Source organism: Berkeleyomyces rouxiae (genome assembly GCF_048999995.1).
Source record: "Berkeleyomyces rouxiae strain 22BRR77 chromosome Unknown BrBRR77_ptg000008l, whole genome shotgun sequence".
NCBI lineage: Eukaryota > Fungi > Ascomycota > Sordariomycetes > Microascales > Ceratocystidaceae > Berkeleyomyces > Berkeleyomyces rouxiae.
In genome coordinates, this window is record NW_027396498.1 from 993,419 (window position 1) to 1,017,147 (window position 23,729).

Here is a 23,729-nt window from a genome sequence, read left to right on the forward strand (position 1 = left end):
GATCTTGCAGCGATGAAGAGGGAGGAAAAGGAGGAGGTGAAGAAGAACCAAGAAGACAAAAGCTTGGCGCTTGGACTTGGCTGCCAGAGACAGAGAGGGCACACCGGGATGGGCGGACAGGACGATCACAACAGGCGTTTCCTCAGTTTCTTTTTTTCCTTTTCCTTTCTGTGTGTCCTGTGATTTTTGGAACAAGGATCAGTAAGCGTGCAAGTCTGCAGACAAAAGTGCAGTGAAAGACTGACAGAAAAGAAAATGTAAAAAAAAAAGCATGCATTTTTCTTTGTCTCCGACCCCTGGCTCGTCTCGCTTCTTCTTCTTTCTCTGGATGCCCCAAACAAGGCTGTAACGGAACAACACCACAACTAGCAAGTCAGTCTTGGGGGCGAAACCTGATGACAATTGACAGGCTCTTTTGTCGTCTTTGTTCCCATGCTCGTAAACAGGCGAACGAAAGAAAAAAAAGCGTGGCTCGCTCAGACTCGAGTGTCGATATGCAAGGACTTGAATGCCGAGGATGGGGGTGGTGATGACGATAGTGCAAAGTTTGGCCCTGTTTCTGCTTGCGTGGTTCCTGATCCGATGTTGGCCGCCATCGTGCGCCGTGCTCTATTCTTAGATGGGTACACGCGTAGAAACAGACAAGTGTGAGTGGTGATGTTTGATACCAGGCTCTGTTCATGTTCTTTTTGGTGGTTGGTTTTGGTCTTCCACACGTTCCAGCGCACGCACTCAACGCACATGTCTTGTGTTGTCTCTCATTCTGCCTGTTCCACATGTATGTGTACAGATCATACATATATCCATACATTACATGCAATATTGGAACAAAGGTGCCCCGATATGGCCATGCGGGATTCGTCAAATACGAACAGAGCGAGCTATCTTTGTAGTAAATGGTAAAAGGCAACAGACGAAAAGGGCCGGTAGACGTTGGAAAGGAAGCAGAAGGAGCCATGCCATAGCCCAAGTAGAAGGTCAGCACCTAAGCCTTGCATGCCCGCTGCAACATCTGAAACACCAGAAGGCTTCTGGCAAGGCGGTCTGTGCGGCGGTGCTGGAAGCCGGGTGCGAGGGCACCCGGGCCTGTTGTATGTGATCGCGGGCCTGGGCTTGACGTGGAGAGAGAGAGGCTGCAGGAGAAAGGGTAGAAAGGTGTCTAGCAAGACAGGAAATTAACCTTGATTGCAGCATATCACACACATGGCCCACCACGGATCTTCGCCGCCGCCGCTCTTCTCCTCTCCCCCTCCCCTACCGGTCCTGCCCCTCGCCATCCACATGCAATTTCGGGCCTTCACACCACCTGTTGTTGGGTTATCTCAAGCAACCACCACGAGGCTCGGTCGACTTTTGCCACGTTGGGCCAAGACATCCGCATAATCCAGCAAGGCGTTGACAACGGCGCCCAGCCTTCAACGCCTTTGGCCTGGTGCGTTTTTTCCCGCACAACATCAGATCACCTAGAACACTGCCGCCCGGCAGGCCATTGGATAAGTCATGCTTGGGGGTCGGGCGGTGACTCGGGGAAGGGAGGCAAGGTAAGTCAAGGGGAGGGCATGTTTCCGAGCTAGCCATTCATCTGTATGACGGACGGCCTTCTGGCTAGCCTATACATTCTAACGCTTATAACCGACCTTCAGAGTCAGGGAGACCAGGCCTGGGCAAGATAAGATGGATAAGAATACAGTGCAACGCCTAAATATAGGCCATCTGGCCCTTGGTGTTAAACCCTAATGCAAAATGGGCCCAGATGTTGCTAGGCAAGATCATCATCACAACGCAGCCTACATCTACTTCCCGGGATCAGTCACTTTTTTTTTAGTTAGTGTTACAATTAACGGACAGGCAAGCCGGGCAGCAAAGAGAATGAAGAGAGTCATGGTTGCACTAGGGTGCAGGATGGAAGACAATCAAAGTTTAATAGGTTGCTGGCTGTGGTCTGACAATAGGGGCCGAGGGAGAGGGAGGGGAGGGGAGGCGAGGCGGTCCAAGATATAGGGATATAGGGATGTGCTAAATATATCCTGGCTTGATACAGTAGCAACTGCGCCGTACAGACAAGGTTATTGGGCTGTTGGGAAGAGTAGAAAACCAAGCGGACGGACGGGGGTTACTGGCGTTGTGTAAGTGGGTGACTTTGATGGGGGGTTTTTTTTTTTTTTTTTTAAATATTTTTTTTTTCTATAATTCTTTTATTCACTTTCTCTATTCGACCACTCGTTTCAGCTGGACAACTGCGCTTTGCACACCAATTTGCCCAGGAACAGCTTGACTGCATGCCTGTCAGCACTGTCCATCCAGCTGACAAGCTGTGACAAGCTGTGACTGCTGAACTTTGGCCTCATGATGGTGCTTTGTCCGAGGAGCATATGGCTGCTGACACAATTGGAGCTTGCTTTTTTTTGTTTTTCTTTTTTTCTCTCCTCCTCACCTACGCCTTTACCTTGTGCCGACTACCGAGTTGTAAAGCAGTCGGTTGTATTCTATCAGCCAAGTTGAGTAAACGATGGTCGATCATAATCAGACTCCCTTGTGTAGTCTTCCATATACCTGATATTCGGGGCCAGAGGAGCAGGAGGGGAGAGGGAGGCCAGAGAAGATGGGGGGGTTTTTTTCACTCTTTTTTTTTAGGGAGTCGTTAGCCTGTATATCCTGGTTCAATGACAAAGAATAACCAAGACACAACACGAAATACTCATGCACAAAAAAGAAAACCATAAAAAAAACACCACTGCCCAATAAACAGATCACCTTCAACTTCGCCGTCCTGCTTGTCGTCCTCCCGTCGCCCTTCAATCTGGTTGGTTCTACGGCAAAGCCCATTGCAGCCACAACCCAAAAAAAACCAAACAAAAAAGAAATCCATGCCGGCTTGCCTGCGATCTCGTTTTCTGTCTTCCTGTCTCTGTTTTGGCTTCCTCCTTTCGACTGGGCTTCCCTGTCATACACGCCCCGTTGACTTACACCACGCCCCCATCCGCCTCTTTCTTTGCCTTGGCCCCATCTCCTCCTCACCCCTCCCCCCTCCCCTCCCCTAGGCTCATTTTGCTAAGGAACCTCTCACTTGCACAGAATCCAAGCTCTCTAAATCAAGACGATGATGTATTCTTAGCAAGAGGTTGTGCGGTACGCCGCTTCTCTTTATAAGTCTCTGGACCGCCGTCCCTATGATCTGCTGGGAACCTCCCTCTCTTCTCTTTTCCTCACCACCCTTCAACTTCATCCAAGTTTGTTGGATAGTTTTTCATTCATTCTTTCGTTCTTTTTTCATTCACATTATTTGCATCAGCATAAGTGCTCATCATTCGTTCATTTGTTCTCATTATTACTGTCACTTAAATAACCAAAAAAAAATCAACTCCTGTGCATATACCCCCAACATACACCAAGAAACCTTCTTCTGATAACAGCCAACCGTATACCTCCGATCTCAAACTCTATTCGCACAAACACACATACACATCCATACACACACATCCATCATGCTCTCATCATCACTTTTCGCCGCTATTGTCGGCTTGATCTCCGTTGCCGACGCCGCCCTGGTCCCCGTGACCGGCCGTACCTCCGGCATCGACCCTTCAACCAACGCCGTGCCCATGCGCCGCAACATCAACGACCTGTACTATGAGAGCGGCCCCGAATTGTGAGTTCTGTGTTGCCCATGCTCTCACACCAACCACCTGCTGACCATTGCTCTCTCCACACCAACAGCCATCTGTACGTTCAGGCCATGGCTGCTCTGCAGGCCAAGGACTCCCGCGACCCAGAGTCGTGGTTCCAGATAATGGGCATCCACGGATCCCCGCCGATCCCATGGAACGAGGAGCCCCAGTCCACTACCGGCATCACCGGCTACTGCCCCCACAGTGTAAGCATCTCTCCCCGCCCTGCCCTCCGTTGCTATTCCAGATCTCGTTGCTGACTGTCTCATCTTCCCCATGCTACAGGAGGAGCTCTTTGCTACCTGGCACAGACCCTACACTATTCTTTACGAGGTAAGTCAAACTGATCCGCTCTTCACTCCCGTGCCTCGGCTGTGCCACTCCGGTGTCCCCGCCATGTCTATCTTTAATATCCGGCTTGTCTCAGCCACCGAGATCGGATTCTCTTCCCTGTGCGCATCCGACCAGTCACTAACATGCCACTCCCCGTTATAGCAAGCCCTAGGAAAGGCTGCCCAGGAAATCGCCAACACCTACCCCGTGTCTATGCGCTCCGAGTACCAGCAGGCCGCTGACCGCCTGCGCTCACCCTACTGGGACTGGGCTGCCGACTTCAACGTGCCCCCCGTCTCCACTCTGCCGGAGCTGACTATCCCCAAGCCCAACATCAACGGCAGTTCTCTTGTCAACGCCACCATCGCCAACCCTCTGTACTCCTTCAAGTTCCCCACCGAGGCCATGAACGGCGAGTTTGGCGGCTGGACCCCCTCCAGCGACCACACCCGCCGCTGCCCCGACTCCAATGGCGTCAGCCAGCCCAACAAAGGCAGTGAGCTTCTGTCCAGCCGCGGCCTCAAGGAGTCGGTCTATAACACCTTCACCCGCTCCAACAGCTTCCTGTCTGCCATGTCTCAGCGTGGCCGCGGTGCCAGTTTTGAGTCTCCCCACGGCACCATCCACGTCTACGCTGCCTGCGGCGAGCAGTTACTGAGTGTTGCCGAGTCCGGCTTCGACCCCCTGTTCATGCTGCACCACACCAACGTCGACCGCCTGATTGCTATGTGGCAGGTCATGTACCCCAGTGAGGACATGTTTAGATACACCTACGACTCCTACGGTACCGCCACCATCGCCAAAGGCACCGTCGTTGGCAACATGACCGAGCTCGGCCCCTTCCGTGGCTCCGACTCGAGCTTCCTGACCTCTATTGACGTCAGAAACGTTTGGGACTTTGGCTACACCTACGACGGCATCTTCCCTTGGAGCCGCAGCGCCGATGACATGACCCGTGACGTCACCGTCATTGTCAACAACCTTTACGCCCCCGTCGGCTCCATTGCTACCAGCCGCAAGGGCCGCAGACACTCGCAGAAGCGCTCTGCCACCACCGAGTTCTACGCTGAGATCAGCGCTGTCGTCGACAAGTTCCCCAGACCCTGCACCATGCAGCTGTTCATCAAGGACAAGCTGGCTGGTACCTTCCCCATGCTGGCCCGCCCGGTCACTGGTACCGTCTACGGCGAGATTGCTCTGCAGAAGGGCATCGAGGAGGCTGGCCTGAGCGGCGGCGACGACGAGATGCTCAAGTCCATCCAGGAGAACATGGTCATCAAGTTCGAGATGCCCGATGGCTCTGCCGTTCCCTACGGCTCTATTGGCGAGTACTCGATTGACATTGAGAAGGTCTCGGTCGTCAAGCCCACTGTTCCCGAGGAGCTGCCTTCGTTCGGCCTGTCCGAGCTGTTCGAGGCCATCCCCAAGCTCATCAACGTCGACATCGACATCGACCTCGACGACTCTCCCAGCTTCAAGCTCAACATTACTGGCCTTGGCCTGTCCATTAACATCGACACTGACGATGACGATGACGAGGACAAGAACTAAAACTAAAAAGCATTTTCTGATCAGCATTAGCGTTGAGAGGTTCTGCTTGTGTTTTTTGTTTTCTTTTCGTTTTGTTCATTTTTCTGCTGTCGTTAGCCTGCATTATTGGTCCGCCTGCCTAGCCAGCCTACGGCCGCCTCCAAACCTTTTTTCCTTATTTTTCCACCTTTCTCCCTCCCGGCGCCGTCCATAGCTTGCGCTGCTTTTTTTCTTTGTATCTTCTTTGTCTGTATGATATTTACCCAACATATAATGCAAAGTCATTATGTTTTTTACTACTTGAACAAGTAAACATAAGTCGTGACACTAAACGTTAACATGATGCGAGAGAGTAAGGACGGCGATCACTGTGGATGGCGACGAGCATTTGCACCAAGGCTTTTGAGTGACGTCATATCTAATCATTTGCATACTTGCTTTAGGCAACTTTTAGTTAACTAACTACTACATAATAACTAGTTACTATTTCTTCAGTTTCGTTTTAGTATTTGTAGCTTACCTCGAAAACAGCCTCCACTCGGACCATGAGTCTCAAATTCCGGCTACACATTGAGCCGGTGGACTCGTCGTGACCCTTAATTACACAATGCCGGCTTGGCTGGTGGGGAATGCCGTTTACCGAATTGACCTGGGTTCGGGTTGTCAAAAAAGCCGGAATTGCCGTTCTAAATTTAGACGTTTCAACTGCTGGTCAAGGCTAGTCAGTGCCCCTGGCGTTTCTTTTTTTTTTTTCTTCTTTTGTTCATCCGTAAATACTCGTCTGGTCCTTGCCATCTAGATGTCGTGTGTTATCGTGATTTACATTTGACATCCCGCAAGGGTAGAGTTGCAGTGAGTATGCAATACAAACGATCTCGAACACATGTACATATGTATAGTTGGATAAATATACAAGGACGTGGTATGCTTTGACTGGCGGCTCGTACTCAAAAGTTCAGTCTAGTGTCCTTGACAACACTGCACAATCGACAATTTGCCGTTGACAAGTTGAACGACCTGAAGCTACGACCTGGCCCAAGGGACATCCCATGCCGCCGGCGGCTGATACATGACCGTTGGAAATATGGACATGTGTTTTCATATGACAAGTTCATATTAAGGCATGTTGGCGAGTTGCTTGTATATGCTTGCACAAGAGCATATGATAGGAATTGAGAGGATATGTACGTACAGACCTCCAGGGTCACTCTCAGAAGATCGTGCCCAAAGAAAAAGACCCGCCCGACGTCGGGCAGAGAGGAAGTGAAACTTATCAAGAGCTGGCAACTAGGTCACGCCGCAATCGTTGACTGCATACATACGTACGTCTATGCCCGTGCGATGTTAGCTACATGCTACGTACTAAGTACTACGTACTAAGTGCTGTATTCTGTAGACTTGACTATACCTGCATGGACATACTTGAATAGTACTCGTACGGTGCGGACATAACGCCCCCTGCAAACCCGTTGGCCGTTAACGCAATGAATGAATGAATGCGCTGGTCTAGGCAAAGAGAAGATGGGGCGGCAGTTGATCTAATATTCCGTGGCTTGTTTGTGTGTTCCATTGGAGCGGCCGGACCTGTTCTCCACACAAAGAGACCCCCGCGTTCTTGTGATTCAAGCGCAGTGAATGGCTCGTGCGTGCCCAAAGACGACCACCGTGGTGGATATCATTCTTTATTTGAGGATGACTTTCGACGTGGCAGGGTACAAAATGCATATATACTGCACGGCTCTGCGCCACCACGTCTTCAACACAACCTTGCATGCCCCCTCCCTCCCCCCTCATGAAAAATCTGAAATTGTCAAAGTCCAGCGCCCCCTCTCTCCAAAATGGGTTGAAAAAAATGGCAAAGACAATGCGACATTAGAGAGGGGTCACAAAGTATGTAAAATAAATGCGTGGAAGTATGCATAGGCAGTAGACGGTGTTTCGTCCTTGGCGCGGGACAAGACATTGGCGACAGAAAGACGCAAACGGTGCTGCTCATTTAAACACCGGTTGCTACACCACAACTCTCTTGGACATAATTACTTCGACTGGAACCTATCTCAAAGTTCCAAAGTGTTTGTTTGCTCCTCTGGTCGATATCTATAACCAGTTCTCCATATTTGAATTGTCCGTTTTGGGCAGGTCGGCAGGAGGGGAAAGCCTGTCGATTTGGTCTGGAGAACAGCCTGGCCAGCCTATCGACTTACACTCATCAATAGGGCCCCTGGTGCGGCTCTGGACATGACGGGTCACGATCCAATTGTGGGATTGCAAGTGGTGCTATATAAGTCAAGCAGAACAGGGACCCGCTTTACTTGCCCAGGGCTATGGGCGGGACAGACAAGCAAACCGGGCGAAGCATAGCCGAAGCACAAAAAGATTGGTGCAACATGTATGTATGTGTCGTTCTTCGTGGACTAAATATACACAAGCAAAAACGTGTTTGTCAGATCAGGCCAGTTGGATCGTAACATTTGTTTAGCCAGATGTACAACGAACTAATAAGTTAGTTACAGGACAAAACTTGCGTGAAGAATCCGAGGGAAGCAAGGCCAGAGTTTCCATTGAGTAATAGGTCCATGTAGGCGATAATTGGACAGTACTTTGTGGATACCTGCACCCTGACGTTGTCATGCCTGGAATAGTGGGTGAAATGGCGGCTTGTGAAAGTAGCGGTAAAGTATCGCTTCAAGTGTGGGGCCCGGATCACTGTCTTAAAGAACAGGGAGCCTGGTTCTAGTGGATATGTTGATCAATCGGCAGAGATATGGCAACAAACAGCCGTGTGGTTGGACCTCTTGGTTCCACCAAAGAAGTTGCCATTAGTTGATTTTATCTGTACTGAGCTGTCAGATAGATAAGAACGTTGGTATAGGCGGAATAGGGCAGGGCGCCCTGACTTGGTGCTGGGCCATTTCTTTTTGTCGGAATGCTTAGAGTTTGTTTTTCTGAGAGATGGTGATTTGTTCAATCGCTGGCTCACGGACAGCGGTTATTTCTATGTTGAACGGAAGTATTGACATCAGGCCCAAACATGAGACGAAGTGTGAAGGTAAATAACAAGCCAACTAGACGGGAGCTTTGATGTGGAGACATAGATAGGCCAGGATGGGAATATTCCAAGTCGTCAGATGAATGAGACCGAGATTAGGGCATAGACTCTCCAGGAGGCCAAATGTTTGTGCAAAGCGAGCAGTTAACCAGATCATGACAAAAGCTTGCAGGCAAGACGCCATGATGTCGGTGGAGAAGGAGGCTCTCTTGATCAGGGCGCCATCGTATCATGGTAGGAATTCCGAGTAACAGTAGGAGTACCAGGAAGAGCGGGACCAGGTCGGGTCTCTAAATTGGTCGTATATCCGGACATGTTAATACGGCTTCGGGTGGTGATGCACGAGGAGGGCCAGAGTTGACAGATGTGAATGATGAGTAAGCAGACACATTTGTATGATCAGGAACGAAGCATCGAGGGAATAAGCAACTCAAATGTCTTTCAAGGGAGTGTGAGCTACGATGGGGGTCAATGTTGAAAATTGGAGTGAACTGGATGTAAGTGTGATGCATCTTCGGATGGACGGAGATGCCCATATGCGTGGGTGAGTGTATTGTTTTGTTTTTACGTGCAACTATCTACATGTGTATTTCAGAATAACTATATGTGTGTGGTGTGTACATACCTTCTTCCTACGGCTTATCGCTCATTATCATCGACGCACACAGTATTTTTCGTTTTTTCTTCTTTCCGGATGTGATCTTGCGAGTTCAGCTTTGTGACGGAAACCGCGAGAAACGTCATCTGGTGGGCATATTGGATAAAATCTGGAGAGAAACTACTAAAGTCTCACTACGGGTGGTATAAATCTTACTAGATTGCCTCTAGGACCACTCGAGAAACACTACAGCGTAGCCCAAAATCTCTATAGTCTCACTTCAATCCCACGTTCGCCCTGCACAACCAACCCACCTGTCTTGTTCCCTCGAATGAAACGCCGTCTTTTGTCGATTAACCATCCTCCCATTTATTAATCAATCCACGGCCCTTGCTTGCTTGTCCCTCGCAAGCTTGTGCATTGCATCCTTGTCCTGCCTGCATGACGGCGTTTTACTGATAAGGAAAAACAACCAAGCTGCGCGATAATCTTGTGAGCCAACCAGCTTATCTCATATTTTGCTTTGCTAACCACCAAACATGTCCATCTAGGCACTGCGCCCGCTGCCCGCCGTACATAATATTTCTTTTCTCTTTCCCCCCATCGCTGGGATCCTCAATATTGCGCGCTGGTGGCACATCTGCGTCCGATTTTTCCTCAATTTTTTTGCATTTTTCCTCTTCGATTTTTTGAGCGGGCGCAAAAACGCAACATTCGTGGTCTTGTCCTTGTCATTCAGACGCCGCCGTGGATTGTTTCAGTCTGTATCTTCGGCCTTTCAGTACCATCGCTTCGACATCCTACAGGCTTGGGGTCCAAGAATCTCGCCGGACGTCGGAATCATTACCAGCCTACAATTCTGCACGTCGTCGTGGCCTATGACCTGTGCTTGACTTGTGTATTCGGCAGTCCTTTCTTTGTCTAGGACATCTCCGGACCTGGTAAGCTTCGTCCCCCACCATGTACCTGTGTATTTGTTTACTTGTAGAGCTGGGACTCTCACGACGCTTTGGTGAATTCTTGGCCGTGTTTAAAAGAGAAGATCTAGCCATACTGACTGCTAAACCGCGGTAAAGACAGGCTCGGTCGCAATACGCACCCTTTGCTATATGCCTGTACTCTCTGTTCTTTAGTCCGGCCCTGGCACTAGCTTTTATTTTCGCTACGCCTATCCTCGCGGTGTTTCTCATCTAGGCTTCTAATCCTCTTTCGCCTTCAACTTCGCTATTTCCACTTGTGGGGCCTGCCCTGACTTCTCCTCTTCTTCCTCGCTGTCTCCTTTTGTCCTTCTTTTCTTCTGCTCGCCCGGTCTATTGATTCTTGGGCTTCCCTTATTGATCTGTGCTCATTGTTTGGCTCAGGTCAGCTAACGTGCTGGGCGGGACCTCTAACCTTGTTCCCTATCAATCTCTCTTGCTCTCTTCTTCTCATACTTGTACTTGTACATATCATTTTGCCTGATCTGCTCACTTCGTCGGCCGGCGCTGGTACACTTTAACTAGACGCGGACCAGGGTCTATCTATATCGCCGTGGCACGTCACTTTCTGAAGCCACTTTTACGCACATACATAGCTGGGCAGACAAATGTGTACGCCTGCACCTCCTAGTACACTTGTACACCTTGTCCACCCACTCGCAACTGCGGCCGTTGTTGTACCCCATCTCTTTGTTCCTTCTGCAGAAACTATCATTCCGCTGTGCCTTGCTGCCAATCAATACCGACAAGCCCTGGCAGTTCAAGTCCGATTCTGTTTCCTTGGTGTCCAAAGGTTACTCGGCCACTTTTGAGGCCGTCCGAGCCAGCCTAGAGCTTATATTCACCTGTCACATACACATATCCGCATATACACGCCCACGGGGGTGTTTAGTTAACTCCCCTCTCACCCTTGATCTGGTCCTCTTCCTGTCAGAAGCAATAATGTCAAACTCGGGCTCTGTCTGGAGAACGGCTCCTATCCCCATTGCCCCAAAACCACCAGGCTACAACCCCCAGAGTAGTAACAACGCCGCCACCACTGCCGCCACCACTGCCGCCACCGCTACCGCTGCGACCCCATCTTCATCGTCTTCTGCAGGAGCTGCAGCGTTAGACGTCACATCCAATACCAGCTCATCACTTCCCGGAACCCGATGCCAAGTAGGACTTAGCACCATTGATCTATGTATGGGTAGCATGCCTGGTCGCCATTTTCTAGAAACTCGCCATTACACACCCGCCCCAACTTCCTTGTTATCTTCATCTCTCGCCAACAAAGATAAGCCCAGGCTGTCTCCACCTCCACCACCTTGCTCAGCCTGCCGACAGTCCAGGTCTCAGTGTACTCTGCTGAGCGACGACGAAGATTCTGGCTGCGTATCTTGCAAGATTAATGGGGGTGAGTGCTCATTAGCCTTATCAGGCCCGCAGTTTCGAAAGAGAAAGATGGTCAAAACGCAGGATTCTGCTGTTGGGAACATCTCTGGTAAAAGAAGGTAAGCATAAACTCCGCATCAACTCTTTATAACCGCCATTTGTTTTGAAGTTTCCTTGATACCTATTCCCCATGAAGCTAGTCAGTTACTCCCGCCATTATTTTATGTCTTGCCCTCCTTCTTCCCTTCCCCTTCTCAACTGCCGATGTCTGTGTGATTGCATATGCACAGTTTGTTTGTTTCAACCTTTTCTTGCTGCTATTGACTCCGTCATATGTCTTCAACTCGATGTGTGAGGTCGATCATCCCCCATATTCTATAACGCACAATCGGGCCCTATTTTCTGGCCCTCCTAAGAAACCTGCATACAACATTTTACCACAAGCGGGATATCAAAATGCAAGTGGATTCTCTTTGGAGTTGGCAAGAGACTTTTGAGGCTCAGTCTTAATCCTGTGCAAAGCATAGTAGATGGTCTTTCTTGACCTTGGGCCTTTATCATACTTCGCAGTCTTGATATCCCCCGTTCTCCGCAAAAAGCTGCTCTCGGCCCATCTTTCTCCTCTTGTTCTCTTTTTTTTTCGCTTGGCTTCTTACCAGGCATCTTTGGGATCAGTCCGACCCTCAGGATCCCTTTGCTAACTATTCTGCCTCGTTGCTTCCCGGTCGTTAGTTCTCCTAGTAGTAGGCGAAGACACCCCCAGAAAAACAGTATCAGTTTGTCTTCTACGGCAGGAAGCTCCTCGTTTCTAGAAGATATGGCCAACATCGGGGGACCAACCCAGCTTAAGCGCACGCTCGGTATGCAGGAAGACCGCTACAGCCAGTACATTGGACCGACGACCGATTTTGAACCATCTCTCATCAATCTTTCGCCCTTTAATCCCGACGACGAAAGCCTTCTTGCGCGTGGTACCCTCCGAAAAGTCAGTGACTCGGATACCTTCTTGATGCTTCCAGACAGCGCGACCCCGGGCCATGAGCACGAAACCGAAGACTGCGACGCTATTGAACGCATAGTAGCTCCATATGGGCCTGACCTGGTGGCCCTATTTTTCGATGTGGTGCATCCTGGATTCCCTATTCTCCAAAAAACGGTCTTTATGGAAAGTTATGAGCGGTCATATCGCGAATTTACACCGCCGCTACTAGCGGCCGTATATTTGCTTGCCATGAACTGGTGGGGCCAATCGGATAAACTTTCCCAGGTGCCACGGCCAGACATTAATGCCCTAGAGAAGCTCATGCGCTCGACACTAGCTGATGCCATGTTCAGACCCAAGCTATCAGTGATCCAAGCTGGCCTGCTGCTGTCCCAACGCCCAGAAGGCGATCAGTGGGCACCAACGGCACAGTTGGTAGCTGTATCTCAGGAGCTGGGTTTGCACCTAGACTGTTCAGGCTGGAAAATTCCGCCTTGGGAAAAGGGTCTCCGCAAACGCCTTGCCTGGGGGCTCTACATGCAAGACAAGTGGGGAGCCCTGGTGCATGGCCGACCATCTCATATATTTTTATCAAATTGGGCAGTTCAACAGCTCTACGACCATGATTTCCCGGACGTCGAATGGGACGAGGAAGATGTGGAGGAAAGAGTGCGAATAGAGCAGGGTCGTGTACTCTTTGCCAACATGGTGCAACTGACGCAGATCCTGTCGCAGATCCTAGACACCTTCTATACATTGCATGCCATGCAAGTATCACCAGCTATGGCAATGCAAGAAACACAAGCAATATTAGCGCAGGCCAAGCCGATTCAACTTAAGCTCAAGGAATGGTATGCCACGCTTCCGCGGACTATTCGTATGGACTCGACTTACTACTCAAACTCATCCACGCCCGGGCGCTTTTCGAGTATCGGCTATCTTCACTTGGCATATTTTGCGACGGAAATCACCCTCCACCGGCGAATTATTCGGTCTTTTGCGTCGAATCCCGAGGCCACCGATCCATATGTATCGCAGATCTGCCGTAGTGCTGCTAAAGCTAGACTTATTTCTGCGATGGACTTTGTCAACCGCCTTATGCCACAACACCTACGGTCATTTTGGTACTTTGCATCAAAAACAAACTTTGCGCTCATTGGGACTTTTGGATCGTTGCTTTGGGCGACAGCGACCGCACAAGAAGAGGCCGACTGGTACCGGCGGCGACTAGGCGAATACCGATGGACACTATCAGTCAGTTCCAAACCAGGCGAGGGCAAAGGCCTGACGCAGTTTGCCATGGGAATGCTGGACATTTCGACGGGCTTGTTGAAGAAGCTGCCAGAAAAGCCGCCCATGAGCCGATCGGGGAGTGTTGTAGAGATGCCGACGTCCAGCTTCACAGCGCCGGTAGGATTTGCAGCAGTCTCAAGCAGTAGCTTTGCGCAGCATGGCGGACTGAGTGATATGATGGATAACGGAGATGCGAGTGGGGCTGTGAGCCCACGCAGCATGACGGATGACAGCAGTGACGACGAGATGGACTATGATGGGTATCAAGCGACAGGTCATATGGAGTCGATTGAAGAGTGAGAGATGCAAAGAGGTATGAGAGGAAGGCAAGCAGAAGCAGAAGCAGCGGGAGCCGGGTCAAGTGACCTAAGGATTCCTGTCTGATTCAGAGGTTGCAAACACAGGACGTTGGGGTTTAGTGTAACCCTTAGTCTAGGTGCATAGCAACAGTGGTCTTGATTGGGATGGATGCACCGAGACTTGAAATTCCTCTTCCCCTGGGGCACACATTTTATGTATTCTTTGGACTGTTTGTCGGTGGCTGTGGGTGAAAGGATGGACTTGGGCGGCCATATACGGCGGAATCTTGTTGCACGATGTTTTGTTTATGATTGTATGTCTGGGTTGGGTGAGCTGGCTCTATCATGATGGGGATGGGTTTTGGTCTTGATGATTCTTGGGATGAAGCGACGTCACATATACAATTTGTTTTTGGAGCCCGACTTGGGACTGCTATCCGAAGAGTCTATTTATATGTTCTACAAGTCTCGCACACGAGGACCCGACCAGCTGGAGACCAACAGCGTCCACAACGTGGGCACCGCATCGCATCGCGTCGCATCGCATGGCCGAAGCAAGGGAAACATGATGATATCAAAGCAAGACAAAAAGAAGGCAGATGGAAACCAAATCGAAGACAAGCACAGCGCGGCAACAGCAGCAACAACACGGCTGGCGCGCAGTGGCAGAGACACTGAGCGAGCAAAAAAGAAAAAAAGGGAACAGAGGAGACGGGGAGAGGAGGCTGTTCCGGGACCGCGACGAGATAGGGCCTGGTACGACGCGGTCGCGTTGCAAGGGCGGGCGAAGAGGCGGAAAAAAAGGGAAAAAAAGGCAAACAGGTACCGCATACAATGTGTATCCCGCGGGAGAGGGTTTTTGCCATGAACTCCCAGGAATGCGGCCTTGGCACCAAAGCGTGGTGTTTTATACCTGTTCTGAGCGATCCTCTTCAAGAGGGACTGTGGCAGCTCCCTTGCGCAGTGGGCAGACGAAGGATTCGTTGAGATGGGATGCTTGCGGGTTAAGAGCTGCACAGGGCCGAAGAGGAAAAGGAGGAGTGATCACAAGAAGAAAGAAGAGGGACGAGTTGGGGCTAGTGGTTGTTGGTTTGGGTATAGCGGGGGAGAAGAGAGGCGGGGGATGAGGACGAAGATGAGGAAGACCTGGGTTTGTCTGGCCGGTGTGGAATGCTGGTATGTCCAGTCAGGGAATGGTGTCTAAGACCAAAAGGCAAGACACTGGAGCAGAGAAAAGAACGAAAAAAAAAAACAACCCCGAGACCCAGACTAACCCATTCAACTCTGCCACTCCAAGCTGATGGCAGACATGCTTTCAGTTCAGGAGCAATAGAGGCCTGTTAGTTTTCTCCGATTTTGCCCGTCACACTCCTCCCGCTGCGGCTTATGCATGAGAAAGCGGTAGTAATTTTCATATGCCCTGAGAGAGGCCCGGCTAGTTAGGACGCACACGGCTTTTGCAAAACGGAAAAAAATAGTGAGCAGGATGAGTCTCTAGGCTTGTCCAGCCAGGCACCACGGCCTTTTTGCCATTGTCGCCAACTCTGTCACTAACACTGACTGCTGCTAGTGTCCCGTGCAGCCACCTTTGTGTCTTGAACAAACGTTGCACACAGAGAACAAGGTCGCTGATCTCTGTCTCTGTCCAGGGACCCCTCGTGCCCTTAAAGGCCCCCTTGCGCCATGTCATGATGGCACCTGCATTGCAGAAAGAATGTCGCAGGTCGGCAGACACAGCACCCGCGGCACGGCGAGCCTCTAACCACCTGGCCGCAGAAGAGTGCAAAAGTATCAATGGGCTGTACACACGTCGCAGAAAAGCACGTGAAACAAACAAACACCTTTCCCTTCTCCCCGCCTCGTGACTCACACCAGAATTGTGTTGTGTGTGTGGTAGCCGCGCAAGCAAAGGCCGTTTGCGATGCATCACGCAAAACCCAAAAGAAAAAGACAGACTAGACCAGCAGGCGACACTAGGTCTCTCTACTTCGGCCCAGCTTTGTGCCTGCGAAAGGATTGGGGCAGCAAGGTCTCTCTGTAGGAGCTGAGCGATGTGTACATCAAGACGGAAACATACGCTCGTCTGGATAAGCAGGGCCAGGCTCGAACAGAGAGAGAGAGGGCCCGTCGCTTCAGCTCCTTCTGCACAGTCTCTCCCTGGTTTGGGTGTCTTGGGCCATGGAAAGAATTAGGAAAAAGAATAGAAAGACAAGCCAGCCAGCCAGAAACAACCCAGGGATACGTCAGACACTCGCACGCGCACACAAGCACGAACCTACTCACGCATCAGGGCCTGTGACCACAGGAATGTAGCGGGCACCTCCAGAAGAATCCAGACTAGTTTGCCTGCTCTTCTTTTTGCGGCTCGTCTTTGGATGAATCAGGATAGAGTCCCTTGTCTTCCTTTGCTTGCTGCATCTCTTGGCAGCTGGTCCACTGGCTTGGCTCCAGACCGTGGCATCTTTGTGTGTGTATATGCAGGGAGGTCTTGCTATCTCAAGTCTAGATGAACACCAGCGTTCTCAGATATATAACATGGCCATGGCTCGTCCCGAAAATCAGCTTCTTGTTGAGTTATGCTCCTCATCTTGATGCTCACTGCTTTGACCTCACACACTCTCGCGTCTTTCCTTTTTCTTTTCCTTTCTTCTCACTCTTTTATATCTGTATCTTCCCTTTTAGCACTTCAACATCATGTACTCTTCTCTTGCTCTCCTGGCCTCTTTTGGCTTCCTTTCCCGTTCTGCTCTAGCTGTGCCCGTCCCGTCAGAAGCCTCTTCTACCGACGCTAAGAACTGGACCATGCTCTTCTACGACAACTTCAGCGGCACGGGTTCTGCTCTTGATACCGACAAGTGGGTAATTTCCACCGGCACTAAGTATCCCGGTGGTCCTGCAAACTGGGGCAACGGTGAAGTGCAAGAGTACACTTCATCTGCTACAAATCTATACATCAGCTCGTCCAGCAGCAGCGGTGATTTCGGCGCCCAGTCCACCAGTTCTGGCAGCTCCGAGCAAAGCTTTCTCAACATTGTGCCGCAACGCGGCAGCTCCTCAAGCTCTAGCTCCGCCTCAACCGAAAGCAGCTCCAGCGGCTCGTGGACGTCGGCGCGCATCGAGACTAGTCCGTCGTTTAGCTTCGTGTGCCCGCAGGGCGGCCAGCTGCGCATGGAAGCCCGCTTTAAGCTTGGCGACGCTGCTGAATCAGCCCAACAGGGCATCTGGCCTGCCTTCTGGGCCCTCGGCACCTCGTTCCGCGGCAACTACAAAAACTGGCCTGCTGTCAGCGAGATTGACATCTTTGAGGCTGTCAACGGCGACACCACCAGCCTACACACCGTGCACTGCGGCATCAACCCGGGTGGCCCGTGCAACGAGCCCAATGGCCTGTCCAAGCACATTGACGGCGGCGCCCCGGCCGGCGAGTGGATCACTGCTAGTGTTACCATCGACCGATCCAACGCCGACGGCAACTGGCAAAATGAGAGTCTCAAGTGGCGCATGAACGGTGCCGTTGTCAACACCCTACTGGGCAGCGATGTCGGCGATAAGGATGCCTGGACAACGCTCGCCCACAACGACCACTTCTTGCTGCTCAATGTGGCCGTTGGCGGCTCGCTTCCCAACGCTTTGGCTGCATCTTCTACACCCAAGTCTACCACTGAGGGTGGTCTGGGCTCAGGCATGCAAGTCTCGCATGTGCTGGTGAAGAGCACCCAGTGGTAGATTGGTGAAGACTAAACAAAAAAAGAAAACTATGGCGGTTGGAAGCGATACCAGTGGGTGACTTTGTAATTTCTTTTTGCTTTTGATAATACCTTTTGAGTTTTGCTTTGTTTTATATTTAATGTCTATTTATTTCCCATTGATCTAAATGTGTAATGGTCATCTTGAGAAAATTTCTCTGTAAAGAGACGGCGTGGGTGCATGTCTAATACCAGTGTAACATAAAATATTGTGATTTTACGCAGTGTGTGTAAGTGATCATCACGGAAAGCCTCCCTAAGGCGGGATATCTTCTTTTATAGACTGCGGGTGAACTTTATAACTCAAAAAGAGTTATAAGAATGATGACGATGAAGAGGGCCTTATTAGCTTACCAACTCATGAGGGATACTCTACATACCACAGGGGCCTATGTCTGGTACCAGTGCACATAACTACAGTAGCTGAACATGGAACACTTTCATTCTTCTATCTCTTTGAAGTTGTGACGTTCCGAAACCCACTTTCGCCAAGGACAACAGCAAGTGGGTTATCTCCATTGGTTAGAAGCAATGAGTCTAATGGGAAGATCCCCTGAAAGCCTCAAAATGCTGAGGACTCTGCAAACTATTAAAGTGTGCTGGCCAGAGACCAGAGATGATCAATGAACTAACAATCTGTAGACAGAAGAAAGCCATGATCTGCAAGCTATTTTGGAAGACGCGTTAAGGATGGTACGAGCCAATATGGCAACAATTATTGATACACCTCTCCAGATTTATTCTGCGGTCCTTGCCTTCAGTCCGAAAAATAGTCTAGTTCAACGAGTCTTTGAGAATAAGATTTCAAGGTGGATATTGGTAAAGCCACAAACAAATGGTGACTGGGATCACTGTGGACAGATTTTAAAAGGTCACAAAAAAGAAGTAGAGTCAGTGGCAGTTTCACCAGATGGCAGGCTTGTTGCCTCGGGCTCATGGAACCACGCCATTCGGCTCTGACAAACTGACGATGGCACTTGTGTTCGAGTGTTCAAGGGGTATCACAGCAACCTCAAATTTGACTCCCTTGAGGCCTTTCTTATCACTGATAACAGTGTGATAGCTGTTTCTGACGACTCGTCAATCAACCACACAGCCATCCTACCCCTTGTTGAGCGCTTCAATGGGTCCAGTATTAGTTCAGATGGGTGTTGGATCTTGTGGGAAAATATTCCAGTCTTGTGGATCCTTGTTTCATTTTGTGGTGGCCGTTTATCAGTCCACGGATCTACTGTGGTAATCTGCCCTCCGTCTGGGAGAGTCACTGTCATGAGATTTGAGAAGCCAGAGTTTACAAGGCCAGATATGTAGTATCTGCTTATGTCGCAAGTTACATTGTGAGGGGAAGATTGCCAACAGTATTTGGTAGGAGGACTTGCTGTTGTTCTTTGGTAGAGATGGGTTCTTGAACGTCACAAGTTCAAAGATGTAGTTGGACCAAACTTGATAATTTCACACTCAGGTAGTTAACCTGTGTTACACACAGCATCATCTTGATTATGTAAGTCATAGTGTACTCCCTAAACCCTTAACTCTTTCACAACCACCCGCAGTTTAGCCGAGTGACCAATCCCGCACAGGCGGAGAACGAAGAACGCCCTAACCAATGAGCCAATAGTATCACCTAAGCCAACGGCTTGATTCCTTTACTCAACGGCCATCGGGAGTTCCATCACGAAGCTGAATTAAAGTTCTTGATATTGCCACTTGCGTCTTGCTGCATCTAACGAAAGATACAGAGCGCGCGAAATCAATTGTGCGTTATTTCCTACCTAAGATTACTGCTAGAGAGGCCGTGATCTCTACCGGGTTGAGGGAGTTATATGAGAAATACTTGAACTAACATCTATGAAGCAGCCTTAACACCCGCTTTTTTATCCCACGAGAAGACCGCCGCCCTCCTGCCTGACGTCCCGAATAAGTCCGATCTGCTTATATACTCCATCTGCCAACCAAAGCCGCCAAACATGTCGCTCAGCCTGCTCCGCAGCCGTGCAGCCCAGCGCTGCCTGCGCCCCGCCAGCACCACGACTGCATTCACTTCTATCTCCGCCTCGGCAGCTCGCCGTAGCTTTGCAGTCTCGGCTGCCCGGGCCGGCGGTGGCAACGACAATGATTTCGATCCGCCGACCGGATGGCTGTGGGGTGTCAAGCCGGGCGAGAAGGCGGAGAAGGAAGGGTGGGAAGGCCCGGTGATGTACGTGTTCCTGCCGTCGTTTGTGATTTTCGCTATTGCGCTGGCATTCAAGCCGGACACTTCGTAAGTACACCCTCTACTTGGTTCTCTTTTGTGGTAGACCAAGTGTGCTAATATCTGGTCTCTAGGCTGGATACCTGGGCGCTTGAGGAGGCCCGGAGAAGATTAGAGAAGGAGGGTATCCTGCCCGACCCCTTCCCTGAGAAGAAGAACTAAATAAGCTTGGCCTTTGTGTGTGGCGGAGATAAAGAGATGTCAGGCGACATGAGGGCATGAGTTGGGTTAGACCCCGACTCTGAGACAGTCGATAAAGACTTTCCTTCTGCGAGTGGCCTGGCTACCCCCTTATCTCTGTATACATGCTCTATGCTTTGTGTTATGTTCGAGAGTCTCCTTTGCCTTGGGCTTTTGCTCCGGCCGCGATGAACATATTGTTACACCTCCATTTGGCCGGGGTCGATATCCCGGATCCTTTTTCTTGTCTTGATTTTATTGTTTTTTTATTGTTTTTTTTCTTTGTTCTTCGTTCAAATTTTCATTGCTTGACGCGTTTGCTCTCGCCGTGTTCGCCGCTGTTCACTCGAAGCAAGCCGCGAAAACAGCAAGCATCCACTACATCACCCAACAACCAGTCAACAAAACAGTTACATTCTCATATCCTCAGATCTCCGATACTGCGTTACAAGGCGCAGGTAGTAACGCGCGGACAAGGCGGAGACGAGAGATGAGAGTCCGCTCCAGCCGGATAAGACGAATAGAGAGAAGAGTTAGAGCCAGAGTGTGGCTATACGGAAAGAGGGAGAGGGGGGAAGAAAGACAACAAGGAAAGCAGACTATGCTGAGTTTGATGTTCATATTACCATACCGCTCTTCTTCGTGTTCTGTGTTTGTGCGCTTAGTGCCCGCCCCAGTGACAGTGACGTTATGGCGGTATGTTACGTATCATGTGCCATATTCAGGCATGTAAACCCACTGCGACTTGCTATTCAGATCATAACTTTTTTTCTATTTTCTCGGCCTGTCTAAATAATGGTCTCCATCGCTTTATGTATGCTAAGATGATGATGCTCTACATGAAAACTATTCCTTGCCTGCTTCTCCCGGTTCACCTGCCACCTTGACTATCTATTTGGACACATACGACCAAGCGTGGCTCTCCTCGCCAGTCTGGATGCCCTCGATCCAGTCCTTCATGCGCTGCGCAATCGGGCCGGATTCTTCGTCAGCCTTGAGACCGCACTGGATCATATTGCCACGCCATGAGATGTTGCGCACAGGGCTGACAATGGCCGCGGTGCCGCTGCCAAAAGCCTCGAGCAGACGGCCCTCCTTGTCAGCCTCGTACAGTTCCTTGATAGAGAACTTGCGCTCAACCACCTTCCAGCCCTCGGGCACCAGGCGTTCGCGGGCCAGGGCCAGCACAGAGTCGCGCGTGACACCCTCGAGAATGGTGCCGTCTAGCGGGGCAGTCAGCAGCTCATTGACGCCAGTCTCCTTGTTCTTGATGGCAGCGAAGAAGTTCATGGTGCCAACCTCGGTCACATACTCTTCCTCACCAAATAGCCACAGGTTTTGCTGGAAGCCACGGCTGGCAGCCTGGATCTGGGGCACGATGCAGGGCGCGTAGTTGGCACCAAGCTTCTTGTCACCGACACCACCGGGCCACGCGCGCACGGCGTAGTCGGTCGCTTCAAGCGACACGGCCTTGAAACCAGTTGGGTAGTAGGGGCCGACGGGCGAGGCAATCAAGAACAGCATAGCCGAACCAGGCGCACCCACGCCCAGCGTCTTTTGCGTGCCAATCATGGTCGGGCGCAAGTACAGCGAGTAACCCTTCTGCTCGGGGATGAAGCGCGACTCGACCTGGACGAACTTGGAAATCAGATCAATGCCAGCCTGAGGGTCAAAGGTGGGGAGCGCAATACGCGCAGTCGACTTGTTGAAACGCTCCATGTTCTTGTCCGGGCGGAAAAGGCGGACAGTGCCATTGGCGTCCTTGTAGGCCTTCATGCCCTCGAAGCACTCAAAGGCGTAGTGGAAGACACAGGTGGCGGGGTCGAGCGAGAGATTCTGGTAGGGCTGGATCTTTGGCGTGCCCCAGCCGGCCTCCTTGGTCCATTCAACAACAAGCATGTGATCTACGAGCATGGGTGGCAACATACGTTAGGAATTGGCTCTAACAGAGGGCTTCTTTTACACCAATGGCTACAGGGAAGAAGGTCAACTACACACCAGTAAAGGTCCGACCAAAGACCAGGTTCTTAGGATCCTTAAGCGCCGACGGCTTGGTCGTCTTTTCAATCGTCAGCTTGGATACATCCAGAGGAGCACCAGTCTGGGCTGAGCTGTATAGCCGCTGCCACTGCGAAGCCAGGCCCGGCGAGACTCTGGCGGCACGGGCAGCCGCGGATGGGGGAGCGGTCGAGGCCGCGCGGGCCAGCGCGGCAAGACTTGAAGCAGTACGGCGCATAATGTTTCTCTTGGTCGAAGATCTTGAGGGGAGGGCGAGGAAGTACGAGACAAGAGTTTTCAAAAAAGAATACAGGCGGACACCAGCAAATAAAAGAGACAAGAAAGAAGGAGTCGTACGACTTGGCAAGCAAAGCACAATCAAGTTTTGGTTTGGAACGACTCACACCGATTGGGGCCCAGGTAGAGAATAAAAGTGGGGCCTTATCTAGTTCAAGTCATTGCATGGCCCACAAGACTCGCAGGCTAGACGGCGCCGGAGACATTTGTTCGAGGCTTTGAATTTTCCCAGCAGTGTCTCTCGAGCTCAATGCGAGTGAGACACGGCTGGGCCCGGCTCTCAAAACCGGCGCGAGCGGCGGCGGCTCCGCCCATGACCAAAAAAACGAAGCCAGATCCCGATATCGGCCGGATGACTCAGCAGCTCGATGTTAAACAAAAGATCAAAAAAACGATAACTAAGTATTGCGTAATCTGGGAATCGAACCCAGGGCTAATCGAAATCATTGCTTGATGGCAACGATTAATGTTACCACTACACCAATTACGCGGTGGTTGTTGTTGATTTGGGTGGCGTTATTTAGGGTTAGAGGGTTTGTCATGAAGAAAAATAGTTGAAGAGGGCGAGATAGGAATGACCAGCTGCGATGGCGTTTGGCGTGGTGTGTTTTTGTTTTTGTATTTCTGTTTTGTCTTTGGGTGCTTTCTTTCGTGTATTACTTGTTTCTTTTTCTTTCTTTTTTTCCTGTTCTTTTCCTTTTTCATTATCACAGTCTTCATGTATCCCCCCTGATGTATCCTGCGCCAGGAGGTGCTTATCACCACAGGGAAATCCCGAGTCGGCGTCTACAGTTTCTTCCGAGCTGGGAGACTACGGTCACCAAGGCAGTCTGAATCGGAGGATCCCGGCAGCCGGTTATGCCGCTGCCAGGTTGCCAGGACCTGCCTGGTCATCTTATGAGTGTTTGACGAACACTCCGATTGATGTAAAATAGATGAAATGAAATGAAATGAAAAATCATGAAGAAAAATCGGGGATTTTGTTGATGTGAAGTGATAGACGCCGGACCCTCGAAAGACACAGGAGATGCTTGAAGTCTTTGCGAACCTGCAATTGCTGACCGCCCGGGAGTTGTTCGGAAGATGACATCATCCGACTGCTTCCGTCCGGAATATGCCGTCGTATTGCTGCGAAATAACAGTAGGTAGAC

At 50.6% G+C, this 23,729-nt stretch overlaps 5 protein-coding genes across 5 annotated transcripts; 4 read left to right on the forward strand and 1 right to left on the reverse strand.

The window, feature by feature from the left end:
* Positions 1-3,485: 3,485 nt before the first annotated feature.
* BROUX77_006430 (uncharacterized protein) lies at positions 3,486-5,552 on the forward strand (the record flags this gene model as incomplete). The annotated part of the gene is made up of 4 exons (XM_073751414.1): positions 3,486-3,649; positions 3,718-3,874; positions 3,954-4,001; positions 4,164-5,552. The coding sequence occupies 4 exons, from the start codon at positions 3,486-3,488 to the stop codon at positions 5,550-5,552; spliced, it is 1,758 nt and encodes a 585-aa protein (XP_073603499.1).
* A 5,545-nt stretch (positions 5,553-11,097) lies between these two features.
* Positions 11,098-14,107, forward strand: BROUX77_006431 (uncharacterized protein; the record flags this gene model as incomplete). Its single annotated transcript, XM_073751415.1, has 2 exons — positions 11,098-11,651; positions 12,265-14,107. The coding sequence occupies 2 exons, from the start codon at positions 11,098-11,100 to the stop codon at positions 14,105-14,107; spliced, it is 2,397 nt and encodes a 798-aa protein (XP_073603500.1).
* Positions 14,108-16,800: 2,693 nt separating this feature from the next.
* Positions 16,801-17,832, forward strand: BROUX77_006432 (uncharacterized protein; the record flags this gene model as incomplete). The annotated part of the gene is made up of 1 exon (XM_073751416.1): positions 16,801-17,832. One exon carries the CDS (start codon positions 16,801-16,803, stop codon positions 17,830-17,832), a length of 1,032 nt encoding a protein of 343 aa, XP_073603501.1.
* A 1,987-nt stretch (positions 17,833-19,819) lies between these two features.
* On the forward strand, positions 19,820-20,265 carry BROUX77_006433 (uncharacterized protein; the record flags this gene model as incomplete). The annotated part of the gene is made up of 2 exons (XM_073751417.1): positions 19,820-20,112; positions 20,178-20,265. 2 exons carry the CDS (start codon positions 19,820-19,822, stop codon positions 20,263-20,265), a joined length of 381 nt encoding a protein of 126 aa, XP_073603502.1.
* A 909-nt stretch (positions 20,266-21,174) lies between these two features.
* Positions 21,175-22,519, reverse strand: BROUX77_006434 (uncharacterized protein; the record flags this gene model as incomplete). The annotated part of the gene is made up of 2 exons (XM_073751418.1): positions 21,175-22,187; positions 22,282-22,519. 2 exons carry the CDS (start codon positions 22,517-22,519, stop codon positions 21,175-21,177), a joined length of 1,251 nt encoding a protein of 416 aa, XP_073603503.1.
* Between the last annotated feature and the right edge of the window lie 1,210 nt (positions 22,520-23,729).